Here is a 13993-nt window from a genome sequence, read left to right as displayed (position 1 = left end):
GTCCCTTGGACTGCAAGGCGAACAAACCGGTCAGTCCTAGAGGAGATCAGCCCAGACTGCTCTTTAGAAGGCCAGATCCTGAAGATGAAACTCAAATACTTTGGCCACCTCATGAGAAGGAAGAAATCCCTGGAGAAGAGCCTAATGCTGGGAGCAATTGAGGGCAAAAGAAGAAGGGGACGACAGAGAATGAGGTGGCTGGAGTCACTGAAGCAGTCAGTGCAAACTTAAATGGACTTCGAGGAATGGTAGAGGACAGGAAGGCCTGGAGGATCATTGTCCATGGGGACAACAAAATTAAAATGTATTAGCAGGTGTATATTTAAACTTCAGTGGACTGTGTTTATTAAGAAATCTATCTGGTAGGCCAGATTCACTATCCGTTTTTGAAAAATTGTTCCTAGTCTGTGTATAGAGCCCCAGCTAATAGCAGCTAGAGTGGAGTGGATTTAATGGAAAAGGGAGGAGTTAGGCCCCTAAAATTATACTACTAATATTTTATTTTTATTTATTCAGGGATAACATTGAAACTGCAACTGCTGCTCTGCTAAAAACCCTGTAAGAACTTCTGTAAAAGGAAGTTCTGTTTCAAAGTAAGGAAAAATTGCAGATGAGCACCATGTCTTTAATGATAAATGGACTACTGAGTACTTCTTTGTTTTAAACAAGGATAAAGCAGTTTGCCTGATATGTCTTGAAACTGTCTCAGTATTAAAGAGCTACTCAATATATCAAGGAGAGCTATGAGTGAACAAGAAAAACTCTCCTTAAAAATCAATGTTTTTTCAGCAAAATAGTTTTAGAAAGCATGTTGAAGAGAACTTGCCTACTGTGAGGGCCAGCTGTCATGTTGCAAAACGTATTGCTGAGATTGGTAGACCATTCTCTGATGTTGAATTTGTTAAAAGGGGCAGGGTTAAATGTGGAGGAAACGTGCCCTGAGACGATGTGTTAGTTGTGTCAGTTTATCTGCATTTACAATCACCAGGCATGTTGAAGAACTAGGAGAAGAGCTGCATATGTCACTGGTTGTTAAGGCAAAAAGTTTAGATGAGAGCGATGACACTGCTTTAACTACTAATTTTTATCAGGGGGATAGACACCAACCTTTCAAACTCTGTGTGCACTGCAGAGTTTGAAAGTTACCAAACTGCAAAAAACATATTCTTACAGGTGTGTAATTCAGTAGAAAACCTTGATCTGAGTTGGAATAAATTAAAAAACATCACAACTAATGGTGCAAGAAATATGGTGGGAAGTAAAACTGGTATAGTTGCAAAAATCAATGAAGAGATATTGAGATTAGATGTTACACTTCCCATGCAATTCCACTGCATCATCCATCAGCAAGCCTTGTGTAGTAAGATTCTTCACTGGGAAAGCGTGATGCTTATTATTGTATCCAGCTTTAATTATATCAGGCGTCATGGCCTTGCTCATCATCAGTTTCAAAATTTGCTCTCAGTGATAGATGCAGAATGTGGAGATGTAGTGTACTATGCAGAATTCAGGTAGCTTAGCAGAGGCAAAGTCCTCAAACGTTTTTTTTTTTTTCCAGTCTTCATCATGAATTTGATGTCTTTCTTAAGGAGAAAGAATACGGTCAAGAAGCACTTTCTGACCCTGAATGGATTTCTGATTTGGCTTTCTTAACAGATATCACAGAGCATCTGAACACATTGAATCTAAGGTTGCAGGGGAAAGGAAAGCTTTTGTGTGACATGTATACTGAAGCAAGTTAGTGAAGGTAACTTTTCAAACTTCTCATGCTGCAATGGAATAAAATTTGAGAAGGATGGGAATTTACAATTCAATGTTAAAAGACACACCAAAGCAATGAACCTATTGCAGGTGGAATTTCAGAACAGATTCACTGATTGCCATAAGCTTGGAAAGGAAATAAGAATGTTACAGAATCTATTTGAAGCAGCACCAAAAGATGCAGGTAACTTTTTTCAGACAGAATTAATTGATTTGCAAGCCAGTGATCATCTCAGAGACATTTACAAAGTAAATAGTCTGTTAGATTTCTATTCTGGTCTACCTGATCTATTTATCAACCTAAAGAAATTTGCTGCAGGCATGTTTACAGTCTTTGGGACCACATACATCTGTGAACAAACCTTTTCCAAGATGAAAACTGTGAAATTGAAGTGTAGGTCAAGACTTACAGATGAATATTTACATGATATTTTATGAGTGTCTGTCACAAACCATGACTTGGACATCAATGCCTTGGCTAACAGCAAACAGTCACAAAAATCACACTGACTAGGTAAGCATATGCAACTAAATAAAAGGATTTCACAGTAAAATATTGTTCCAAAATGGATTGCATTAAAGTTAATATTTCTTCATTTAAATTTGAATGTTTACTTTTGATCTTAATAAGTAGCTTAATAATTTTATTATATTTTGGTTTAAGATGTAGCCCTCCTTAGGCACTGGACACGCTAATACAGCCCCCATGTGCCAAAAGATTGGAGACCCGTGGTTTAGGCTTAACCAGTGTTGGTTGGTTTCTTACTGCTGAGTCAACTGGTTCCCATATGAAGCAGAGGCAGCTAAGCAGTCTCTTTCCCAGAGAGCAGCTGAACATGACATGAAACCAAGAGTTGCCCAGAAAGTTCAGTGTGGCCATCTGTAATTTCAAAAGAGGAAACCTAGGAGGAGGAGGAGGAGGAGGATCTTATATGCTGCTTTTCTCTACCAGAAGGCGTCTCAAAGCAGTTTACAATCACCTTCCCTTTCCTCTTCCCACAACAAACACCCTGTGAGGCTGAGAGAGCCCTGATACTACTGCCTAGTCAGAACAACTTTATGATGACTGTGACAAACCTAAGGTCACCCAGCTGGCTGCATGTGGGGGAGCAGGGAATCAAACCCAGCTCGCCAGATTGGAAGTCCACGCTCCTAACCACTACACCAGTCTTTTCAGGATGCTTGGAAGTTGTTTGAGACAATAATAGAAACTTTTCCGAGAACGTATGCTTTGGTTGATGTTTGAAATATTTATCCCTTGCCTTTCACCACTGATCTCCAAAGTGGATTTCACACACCTCTTGAAATAGTATGAGAATGTTTTTTTCTGAAGTCCTATCAGCAGGTGGCTAATACGTTCTGCCTAATAATAATAATAAAATTAATCCAAACCACAGGTGAAGCTTTATTTCTGTGCCTAGAAAAAACGCTTACGGTACTGGGTGAAGCCAGGATGGGTGGTGGAGAGGAGGCAGAAAGCTGCACATTTCATATGGGCATAAACATAATGTGCAGCTTTTGGGGAGATTACAATAATGTCAGGATTAAATTGCTTTTCTCTTCTAGATGGCTCGGAGAGATTCCTCTGTGAATCAGTTTTCAGCTACCAGGTTGCATCCACATTAAAGCAAGTAAAACATGGTGAGTATTCAACATAGCAGAAAGCATCAGTGGCTGTTAACATCTTGTACAAATGACAAACCTCACAGAAAGGCATGCTAATTGATGACAAGGAAGGGGGGGTAAGGAAAAAACTAAGCCTCAAAATTAGATTCAGAACTTAAAGGTTAAGGAAATCCAGATTTAAGTAGCATGTCTGGAATGGTATACTAATAGAATACTTCCTATACTGGTCCACAGAAATATAGATATAGCATGGAGCCAATGTTTTGTGCCAGTGTCACACGTGAATTTAAATATGGCCTCTAAAATGATCACAGATATTGATTATAACCATTTCATCTTTATCTGATTTAAAAAATTGTTATTGCAATGACTGAAGCCATGTAATAACTATGCTTGACAACTAAAGAAGGTTATTGGTCCAAAATACATGTGTTCAGGGTCACTTTAGGTCTACATTTGATATAATTGTATGATTGTATTCAGATCTGAGGCTTCTATTTGGGCCTCTAACTATTTTTAATTTAATTGTAATCAGTATATGTATTTTCATATATTTGTCAATACATTGTTAATGTATTGAGACACAGCACACTGGAACCAAAAATTTGGATGTGCTAGTTTATGCCTGGTGAATACATCTTTTAGCAATAAGCTATTATTTTTTTAGTTCCATCTAGGCAGTCTAGTTCTTGAGATTACCTTGTACTAGTGGCAGACATTCTGTAGTCACACCAGGAAGTCTCAAGAGTGGCAATCTTGCCATTAATGAACACTCCTCCTCTGTTCTGAGGTTGGTAGTTTTTATATCAGATCAATGCATCTCCTTTCTGGCTCCTGTGGTGTATAGTTGGTTAAATGTTTCTGAAGTGCCATCAAGACTGAAAAAGATCTCTGTAAAGTGTTCCTTATAGTTTTGTGGCAATTGATAAGCCTGTTAGCTGGGAAGATTTAACGCTTTGGATATGGAACTAGATAATTTGCCCTTCCCAGCCACATTGTGTGGATCAAGAGGTTTGCCAAGAATCTTTCCAATTCAATCATTAGTCCAGATGGATAACAGTTTTAAAATTGAAGCTCCTTGTAGATCTTGAAAGTTGTAGTTTTGTTGTTTGCTTCCTTGAATTTTTAGGAAATGGATTATCCACATAAGCCCTCCTGACATTTAGGAAGTCTATTAGTATCATTTTTAATCTAGAGCCTTAGTTCATAAAGGGAGAAAGTAACTTCTCTTTGAAGACTTGAGGTATTTTCCCCTCCCTCTGAGGAACTGGGTGGGTGGTGTCTTGCCACTAGGGAGAGTGTGTTCGTAATAGAGATGTTAGTAATAAAGAAACATTGGGTACAGTTTAGGCATGGGGGAATGATCACGGTATAGCCAAATCACCCGAATCCCAGTTTTGGTACAGGGATTTGTTCTCAGGTAATTTGAATACAATCAAATCAATTGAGGCTCCAGGGCATTTAAAGGGATGTCCCTTTAAAAGCCTCCAAGCCCACCCAACAGCCCACCCCATCCAATCCAAGTTGGTAGCCAGCTCTTACAGGGTCAGGGAGGGCAGCTTCCCCCCCCTCTCTCCCCCCCCCACAGGCCTTTTGTAGGCAGTGGAGATCAAACCTCTTCTGCCTGGAAAGAATCTAAAGGGGAGAGGGAGGCATTTAAAGAGCCCTCCAAACATCTGTTCCTGAGGATCAGCTGTTTGGTGGTTCTTTGCCCCCTTCCCATGCAGAGAGCTCTCTGCAGCCTGGGACAGCCTGCCCAGGATGCAATTGAAGACCTCAACTAACAACTGATTGTCAGGATCAGCTGTTTAGTGGGATCCTTGCCAGTCAAACCCAAATCAATTTGGGCCTCTGTGATTCTGCTGATTTAAACTGATAGGATTTTTGATTTGGCTCCAGTAAGTCCAAAAATTATCCAAATCAGGATTGATTCAGGTACTTTTCTTATCCAAGCCAAATTGCCCATCCCTAGTCAGTAACATACTCTTAGAACTTTGGCCATCTTGATCTGTTTTCTGTGAAGGGTCTTGGCATGATACATCTTTTTGGCTCCCATTTTTTATAGGACACCAGCCTCATAATTAGTGTGGAGCTGCTTTGAGCCTGGGAGATTTGATGACTCTGATAATTTTCTGATCTGTAGAAGAATCTGATCTTATGGCTTCAGAATCTTACAGGTTTTGAAAGCCATATATTTCTATAGATTAGATTATTTCATGGAGGTAGGTCAGACCTGTACCATCTTCAGGATCCCAACTCACATGAGACAGAATGGTCATGAGGTCAAACAAATGACTTGAGACACTTGCTCCCCATTGGGTGCCTGGAACTGTAGCAGAAACTTCATTACAGCAGACAAACTATGTTTGGGAGAAATGACAATACAGAAAAATAGAATCATATGTGGAAAATCCTTAGCATGCTAAAGTTTCAGAGCAGGAGCAACATGAAAAATGTGGGGAGTAAATTAGTGGCAAGATTGGAGGTTATTCTGTTGCTTTGAAGTGTTCTTATAACACTATCGGTGTAACAGTATCAGTAAATCCGTATTACTTTCCTTGTTTCAATAAAAATGTAAATTCTTTTATAATATTAAACTGCTGAAAGGTTGAAACCAGCTTACTAACATATAACTGTCTGGTGCAAAAACTGAGCTGACTCACCTCTGTAAGAAGCATTTCATTTAGAAGGCTTACATGAAAGTTGGCTGCAAACCGCAGTTGCATTTTTTCCCCCTCTCCTTATAGATCAGCAAGTTGCTCGGATGGAAAAACTCGCTGGTTTAGTCGAAGAACTGGAAGCGGATGAATGGAGGTACAAGCCCATAGAACAGCTTCTGGGGTTCACTCCTTCATCGGGGTAAAAGGCTGCCGTTTACCAATGTGAAAAGATAAAACACTTGCAGAACTCTGTTCTAAAAGGAATTCTCCCAGCAGTGTTCTCAAGAATAAGCCATAGCGGATGTTTCCAGTGGACTGCAGCCGCGCAGCAGTTTTACAAAACCCTTTTGGAGTAGCCTTTGTTTCAGGAGGGGTGTGATTTCTGTAACTAAGAAGCGGCAATCTGTTTAGGAAAAGGATCTGTTTGGCTTCAGTGAGAGCTGTGCTAAGCTCTATTGAACACTGAGAGTGAATGCATGCTCCAGTCCCGTCAATGTAAAGCATCCTGGGCGAGAGGCTTGCAAGGTCAGTTCCTCAAGAGGCCCTATTGCCCCACAGGAGCTATGGCAGCTGATATCAAGAGCCACTCCTCAGAGTTCGTCTTCAAGCCCGGCAAGAGCACATGAACCTTGAAGGCTTGTTCGTGAGGCATTAAGAAGGGGCATTGGAATTGAAGGACTGCGCGCTGCTTTGTACAAAACACTCCAGAGGAAGCGGTAGAGCTAGTAAGGTGGGGAGATCAGCTTTGTTTCTTTCTTTCTTATATTTCCTCTGTGGTGTTCTCCTCTCTTTGCTGCTGTCTTTTTGTTTTCCCAGAATGCTGCTCTCAGGGACTTCCTTTCTTCCAGCTAACTACTCTTCCCACTTTTTTGTAATGAAGGCAAGGGGGGCTCTCAGCATCTCTCCTAGCCTAGATTGGGAGGGAGACCGCCGGTTCTTCCCTTCCGATCATAGATTGGTGTTTCAGTAGGCTTCCTTTTCTTTCATAAAGCACCAAGCCTTGTATGGACTTGATTCCCAAAACAGTCTTTCCCTTTTGCGGCAAATATCAGCAGGGTGCTAAGAGAAGCAGTGCTTATTGAGACTTGCAACCGAGGAGTCAAGCCGAGCCTAAAGCGGTTCTCCGTTTTGTCCTCGCAAAAGCCCTGTGAGGTAAGATAGACTGGGCCTTGGCCAAGGTTACCTAGCAAGCTTCCGTAGGGATGGTCCTCAGACCACTATGCCCTTCCACCTCTGGTTAGGAAGGACTCTATGCACCAGGAAGTTGCAGTTTATTTTTTTACAAGAACCTGCATTGTTCAAATCAAATAATAGGCAACGATGCATTCTTAGAAGGAAAATGTCTTATAATGACCAGAGGGTGGAAATCTAGGCACAGTCACCCATCTAAGAAGACCTTAGGCCGAGTGGCTGAGAAAATAATCAGGTTAAGACTATCAAATAAGGCCTACACACATTTCTCCTCCCCAATTTCAAATGGAGTTCAATTTCCTGCCAACTGCAGCTTCTTTCCTGAGAATGATTCATTCTGCTGGAGGATCTGTGATGGAGAAGGCGGTATGAAAACATCAATTTCAGCTATTTTCTTAAAATATGAGATGGCATTATCCTGTGAGGAGCTTAACATTTATTAGTGCAGTTTTCCTCTAAGGAACATAGGGTGGTGTGTGTGATTCTGCCCTCATACAATTTCTCTTCACAACAGCCCTGTGAGCAGCTGAAGCAGAGAAGGGCCAGGGTCACCCAGAGAGCAAGTAGGAATGTGAACCTAGTTTTTTCCTCATTACTGGTCTAGCACCTTCTGAGCTAATAAGAGTCCGACTTCAAAAATTCATCTGCTGGAGGTCCTGAGAAGAAACTGGCTAACAATATTCAAGACAAAAGCTGCTGCCCTTGGAGCCAAAAGATGTGATGAAATTAAGCAGGGGATCGGGGTAACATTCCAGAGGTGGCTGCTGGATCCTAAAAGGTTGGAGACCCCTGTTCTAAAACATGAGTTTATCAAGGATTTCTGACATTCCAAAAGATGAACTGAAGGCGACTGCATTTTGGTTTGAAACACTGAGCTCCTTAGAAGATAGCCGTTGCCTATTCCTGAAAGCTTCTGAAGAAGCAAGGAACACTTGCTTCTTCAAACAAGGCAGGGCCCACCTCAGCAGTCATCTTTTCCTGGAAACTTTGGTTGATGAGCCTCCTCCTTCCTCCTCCAAACCAAACCATTCTTCAGTATGGGGTGTGTTAGCAAAACTTGCGCTTGCAGGTCTTCTTGCATAAATATAAATTCTCTTGTGGCCTTAAATTCTTCCTGTTCCCTTGGCAATCAAAAATGACTGTCACAATTGGGGAGGATATAGCATTAGAATAAGCTCACTTACTGAAGGGTGGAGAAACCTGTCATTCCCTTTTGCTTTTAATTTATAAGGGAAAATAAAACATGAGCTTTTTAATCCTTTTGCATGTGCTTTATAAGGGAAGTATTAAAGCATTCAAAACTGCTTGAAGTTCTAGAAGAGATGTGGAGGTGTGTACATTCTGTAGTTGATGGGAACAGAAACTGTGTATAAAATGGAAGCTTCAGAATTAAACAATAAAATACCTGTCTTCTGTTTCAGACTCTTTAATTTTACTCTCTGTATAAAATGTATCTAACCTGGGTCAGGAGTGCCCGAATACGTCATCCAACCCACTTTTAAAAATTAGCATCCCAGCTGGAACTCAGTCCTGCTGAATGGGACCCAAGTTTTCCAATGGCTTGACTGCAGGCTTGCTGCCCTCTCTCCTGATCTTAAAGCAGCATCTTTCTGACCACTTTGGGCCCTCCTTGCTGTTCATGTTGATCTTCTGGAGGGCAGAGCTAGAAAGGTGTGGGGGGATTAGCCTTAACACCCTTCCTTTGAAGGTGGCTGCAGTGAAAACAATAGGGCAGGATATCTTGAAAGGCAGAAGAATGTTAACTGTTTCCTCTATTTAGATAGCCTGAGTTTTGCTGAGCTAGCGTCTTCGCAGTCTTCTCTGTTAAGTGTATGTGGAAATACTGGCAGAGGGTGATGATTATAAAGCACTGGAAGAGTGTGTCTGAGGGCGGGGAGACAGGGAATTGGCTGCCCTTTCCATTGTTCTAGTGCCTCTGAATTGTCTTCTTGCCAAAGAAACGGTTTCAATTGCTGCGGAGTCTGTTCTGATGTCATTTTCAAGGGCCTGGGAGCAGGAAGAATAGAAGTTGGCTCGTACTGACGTGAGATTCTGTGAAGGAGCTCTCCACATTTGAATAGGGTGCGAGCCCCTTAAAAAAATTAGCATTAAAAAAAACACTCTACCACCATGAGAACTGGCCTCTGAGCCTAACAGTGCTTCTGGTGGGTGGACCCAGGGCCCCGTAAAAATGACATCCTAGTTGATGACTTCAGGCAGGGATGATGCCCTCTTCAGTGCTTGGATCCTGGACAAATTCATCTTGCGGTTAAGCTGTCCATTTCAATCAAGGGCAGATGGATACCTTGTTGAGTATTCTACCCCATGAGCAGTAGAAGACAGGAGGACATCTGTGTATTGCCACAGTGGCTGCTGCTTTGTGCCCTGGATGCCAAAGATCCAGAAATCTCCGGTGCTGGAAGTTGCTCTGTTATTATCTGAGGAAGTGTGCCTGCACATGAAAGCTCACGCCTTGAATAAATCTTTGTTGGTCTTAAAGGTGTCATTGGACTCAAATTTTGTTATTGGGGCCGTTTTTCTCAAGAGCGGTCTAAACGTTCCATAGAATTGTGAAATCAGAAGCCCCTTCCTGGCTGGCTTGATGAAAGGCAAACCAGGGTATCAGCTGGAGTTGCCTTTAAAAAAAAAAGAAGAAGAACTGGACACTTAAAAACTGTGTAGGGAGTGGAGTTTTCCATTCCTACTGTGGCTTGGACCCAGCAGTGTGCAAGCAGCAACATTCACAGGCTTAGCAGATCTTGTGAAACACGCAGCACTTTCCTCCTTCTGGTGTCCAGAAATGGATTGCACGGGATCATCTGCAAGCAGAGACACAAACGGGTAGTGCAAGAAGTTTAGCTTTGGGCGAGTGGCTACTATCGCTGTGTTTTTCTTGGGTTTCCGCTTGTGCAGAGTTCTACGACTTAAATATAATGTGCATCGAAGGGGAGAGTGTGCGGCTCCCAGGGCACTTCTGTGCAAGCTGTGACTTAAGCCGCCTCCATTTTAAAAAAGAAACAAGCTGCTACTCCCAGCTTCCAGAAAAAAAGCATTGAAAGCATAACCAAAGTCCAAATTCATCATACGTGTCCATTCCCTACGGTTTTGAACCATTTCCAACCCCCCCTGGGAGCCGGAGCGTGGGAGTAAGGAGGCTACCACCAGGGCCAGTTACTCATCCTTATCTCTACTCACTGGCAGTTCTAACTTATCAGTGTTCTGGCAGGCCCCGCAGGTGCCGCAGGGTGTAGGGATGCTTCTGTCTTTGCATAGAGGGGCGGGGGGAACCACTCCGGCAACTCACTACTTGGTTTTAATTTTTTTTAAGTTAATGGCTGGCAAGACCAGCAATGCCAGGAGCAACTCAAGGGGCAAGAAAAAAAGACCAAACCGAAGCTGGAAGAGGAAGTCTCCCTCCATAGGCTCCCCCCCCCGGCCCATGCACGCTTGTTCCCTTGTGCAAGGATAGGGGAATCCTGTAAGCCGCTTTGGAAGCCAATCTGGCTGAAAAAAGAGCTATAAACTCCTTACATAAATGTTCGGTAGAGCCTCCTTTCCAGCCAAATATGCCTAGGATCAGCCTGCTGGCTTTATCTCCTTGAGGTTGCACCAAGCTCGAGGCTGGGGAGGACCAGATCCTGTGGCTCCTGATCTTAGGAGAGGCGCATTGACTCCGTGCATTGTTCGTGAAGCAAGCCATGTGCAGCCCAACTCACTGACCAGCAAGCGCTGGCTGTAATGCCCCAGCCTGAAGCATATCTATGCATAAATCATGTTGATTTCAGATTGGTGGCCATGTGTGTGTGTCTGTCTTCTAAGGCTAGTGGGATGGACGTGCAAGACTTTATTCTCTTTTGAATGCTGAGGGTTCCTTTCTGTGTTACAGCAAAAGACCACCTGTTAGGATTGAGTTTCAGATGCCTGTGTCTAATTTTCTTCAGGGCTGATTGGGGCTTGTCACTGTTGCAGATCATGGCGTCAGATTCTGTGGAGCCAAACTCTTTTCCATTGCTTTGTTCCTGATCATGTGTCCCTCCCCCTGACATTAACCAATGTGCTGCATACTACAGCTGTATGGAAAAAAATTATTATCCCTTACACCAAATTATATCTTTATTGCTAGCATTATTTCCAGGGATGCTCGGACACTTCTATGTGTGAATTGCAAATTGTATGCAGCCCTATCAGATGCCTGAAAGTGCTTTGGGAATGTGTAAGGGGGGGAGGGGTCATAAATGCTCAGTTTACACTGTTTCTTCCTGTCACCTTTTGTGTTTAAAGAAAAAAATTAAAGAGGAGCTTAAATCTAGGTGCAGAGAGAGGAGCATATGTGCCTTGTGCATTTGGGGTTCGTGTTCATCCAGTCTGCATTGCAGATAGTTTGGCCTGCTGGTCCCTTCCCTATACATGTGAATGTAACTCTCCGTGGTGCCCACTTTGCCTATACTGATGATGCTGGGAGGTCTGTGTGAACCCAAGGAAGCCAACATATGTGAATATAGATCAACAGATGGCCCAGCCAGCAATCTTCCCAAGCTGTCACTATACAGCTGCAAAACTACATTTTTAAAATTATGGGCAGATTGCCACGGTGATCCAATAAAGCGTTGGACTCAATACAACACAGGCATGATGAACAATCAAGATCAAGTTTCAGTTGGCTTTTCTGTGAAAATTATAGCAACTCCAATCAGGAAGCAGACTGGCCCCTTGCTAGTAATAGAGCTAGTTCTTCTGTCCCAAGGCATCTTCCTACTGAGGACTGAGCAATACATTGTTATTTCTTTATATAAAGAGAGAGAAAGATCCCATTTAGCTTTCATTACTAAGAAGACCACACAAATGTATCCAATGGGGAAAAGAAGAGTTCTGTGCAACCCAAAAGCTTGCTATCCTACCACTGCCTGCGATCCAATGAAAGTTATGCCCAAGAGTTCAGCCGCCTGGCCAGTTGTAAACATTTTCCCAGACGTCCTCAGGTGTCTTCATGCAGGCAAATTTCTTGCTGAGGCAGCCCCACCTGTTCCCCCACGCTCTCTCTACCCATAGAGTCATGCACACAGAGTCATGCAAGCAGCAGCAGTGGGGAATAGGCGCATGGAACCCCAGGCAGGAGGATCCGTGACTACCTCATCCCAGTTCAGGAGAATATTAAAGCTCTCCGGGCTCCAATGGGAAGACATGAGACATCCATGTTCTCAGTTTTTCTGGAGTGAGAGCATCATAGTTTTATAACGCTCAAGCTTTTGACTCTGTGGATTTTTGGAAAACAAAAATGCAACCTTGTCAACCTTAACCTCTGAACCTCCGCTGTAAAAAGATGCAGTCATTCTAGGAACTTTTCCCCTTCATTTTGACTGGAGGAAGTAATCGTCTCGTCCTCTGGCAAGACTGGTTTGCATTTAAAACGTTAGTCTCTGACCCACCCAAGCCCTGGAGATGTACTCTGAACAAAGTGCTCCATCGCCCTTTCTGAGTATTGGGAGAGTCATGGGACGCAGAAAGGCAGTCAGAAAGAGTTTACGAGAGGCGAGAGAACAAAAGGCCCTGTTGAGTGTGTTCTTGGGGTTTCCTGGAGGTGCCAGAGGAACATTTTGTCCCGGCGAGAAAGGCTTTTCTGCTGCCTTTCCCTCCGAGGTGCTAGAATCTGCACATGAACTCTAATTATGTACAAACAAATCTCAGGCCAGCACCAGATTCAGGCACCAGAAGGGGGGCGGGAGCCTTCTTAGATAACTTGGAGCAAATAGCACAGCAAATATTGCCAGGCGTAAACCAAAGGAGGGAAGTTCTGCTCGCCACTCTGACCGGGCTGGCTTTGCGGCACGCCTGCGTGCGTTTCGAACGCTGACAGGGGCTTGTTTTCTAACACTCTGAAACAAGGCAGAGCTCTCATTCAGGCAGCTGGCCGCTACCCTTAGAAACACAGCCAGAGCTCCCCTGTTTGTGCTGCAGGGGAGGCAGGTGTGGGGGGATGCGTTTCTGTTGTCACCCACAAACACACTGCAGCACAAGGGGCTTCTGTGGGTTGCCAAGTCACAACTGAAGGTCTGCCTTGCATGCAAATGCTGGGACCAGCCCAATTCCCTCTGCTCAGTTTCTGCTGCTTGCCCATCCCCTGAAGGCCCAGCAGCTACATCCTCTCTACAGTGGCAGAAATCATGGATTTCATTACTTACTTCATATCCTGCAGGTTGCTGGGTCCCTCCTGGCCACCATCAGGGGCTGGGGGGTGGGGTTGCCGGCTCCAGGTTGAAATGTGCCTCGGAAGGACAGGGATCTCCATGGGGTACAGTCCTACAGAGTCCACACTAAAGCTGCTGTTTTCTGCAGGGGAGCTGATCTCTGTCATCTGGAGATGAGCTGTAATCCCAGGGGATCCTCAGGTCTCACCTGGAAGTTGGCATCCCTAATACCTCTGCTTCCCCTCCCCCCATGCAGACCCAAATACTTAGGGTTGCCCATATTTTTTAACATGCTCCTCAGCAATCCAGCTGAAGAAGCCCAAATGACACAAGGACTGGGGAGATCTTTGCCCACTTAATTCACGCACATCAGGACAGAAATTTATGCCGAGGAGTTCAGCCATTCATTTCCCCCCAGTTTCCCCCAATGGTCGTTTTTAAAACAGGAGCCAGCAAGGAGGTGATTTGAAAGCAGAGAGCAGAAGGAAGGAAGTGTGTATGTGGGGGGGGGGGGGGAGCTGTTTTCCCCAGTGCTGCTTCTTGCTAAAAATTGCCTCTCTCAGGTTTGTT

At 43.7% G+C, this 13993-nt stretch overlaps 1 protein-coding gene across 11 annotated transcripts in view; it reads left to right on the top strand.

Moving 5' to 3' along the window:
- The window catches only part of ANAPC16 (anaphase promoting complex subunit 16), a 53785-nt gene that overhangs the window by 19462 nt on the left and 20330 nt on the right, over nt 1-13993 (top strand). For 5 of the 11 annotated variants that reach the window (XM_077350457.1, XM_077350462.1, XM_077350465.1 and 2 more), the window contains 2 exons: nt 3328-3402; nt 6135-8647. In XM_077350457.1, the coding sequence (XP_077206572.1) occupies nt 3328-3402; nt 6135-6250 (191 nt within the window). In that variant the 3' untranslated portion in view covers nt 6251-8647. Of the gene's footprint in view, nt 1-3327; nt 3403-6134; nt 8648-13993 lie in introns of those variants that run through there. The other 6 variants (XR_013233700.1, XM_077350458.1, XR_013233698.1 and 3 more) reach the window with 5 other exon arrangements.

This window comes from Paroedura picta, chromosome 8 (assembly GCF_049243985.1).
Source record: "Paroedura picta isolate Pp20150507F chromosome 8, Ppicta_v3.0, whole genome shotgun sequence".
Lineage (NCBI taxonomy): Eukaryota > Metazoa > Chordata > Lepidosauria > Squamata > Gekkonidae > Paroedura > Paroedura picta.
Note: the sequence above shows the minus strand (reverse complement) of the source record. Positions and strands in the feature narration are given on the sequence as shown.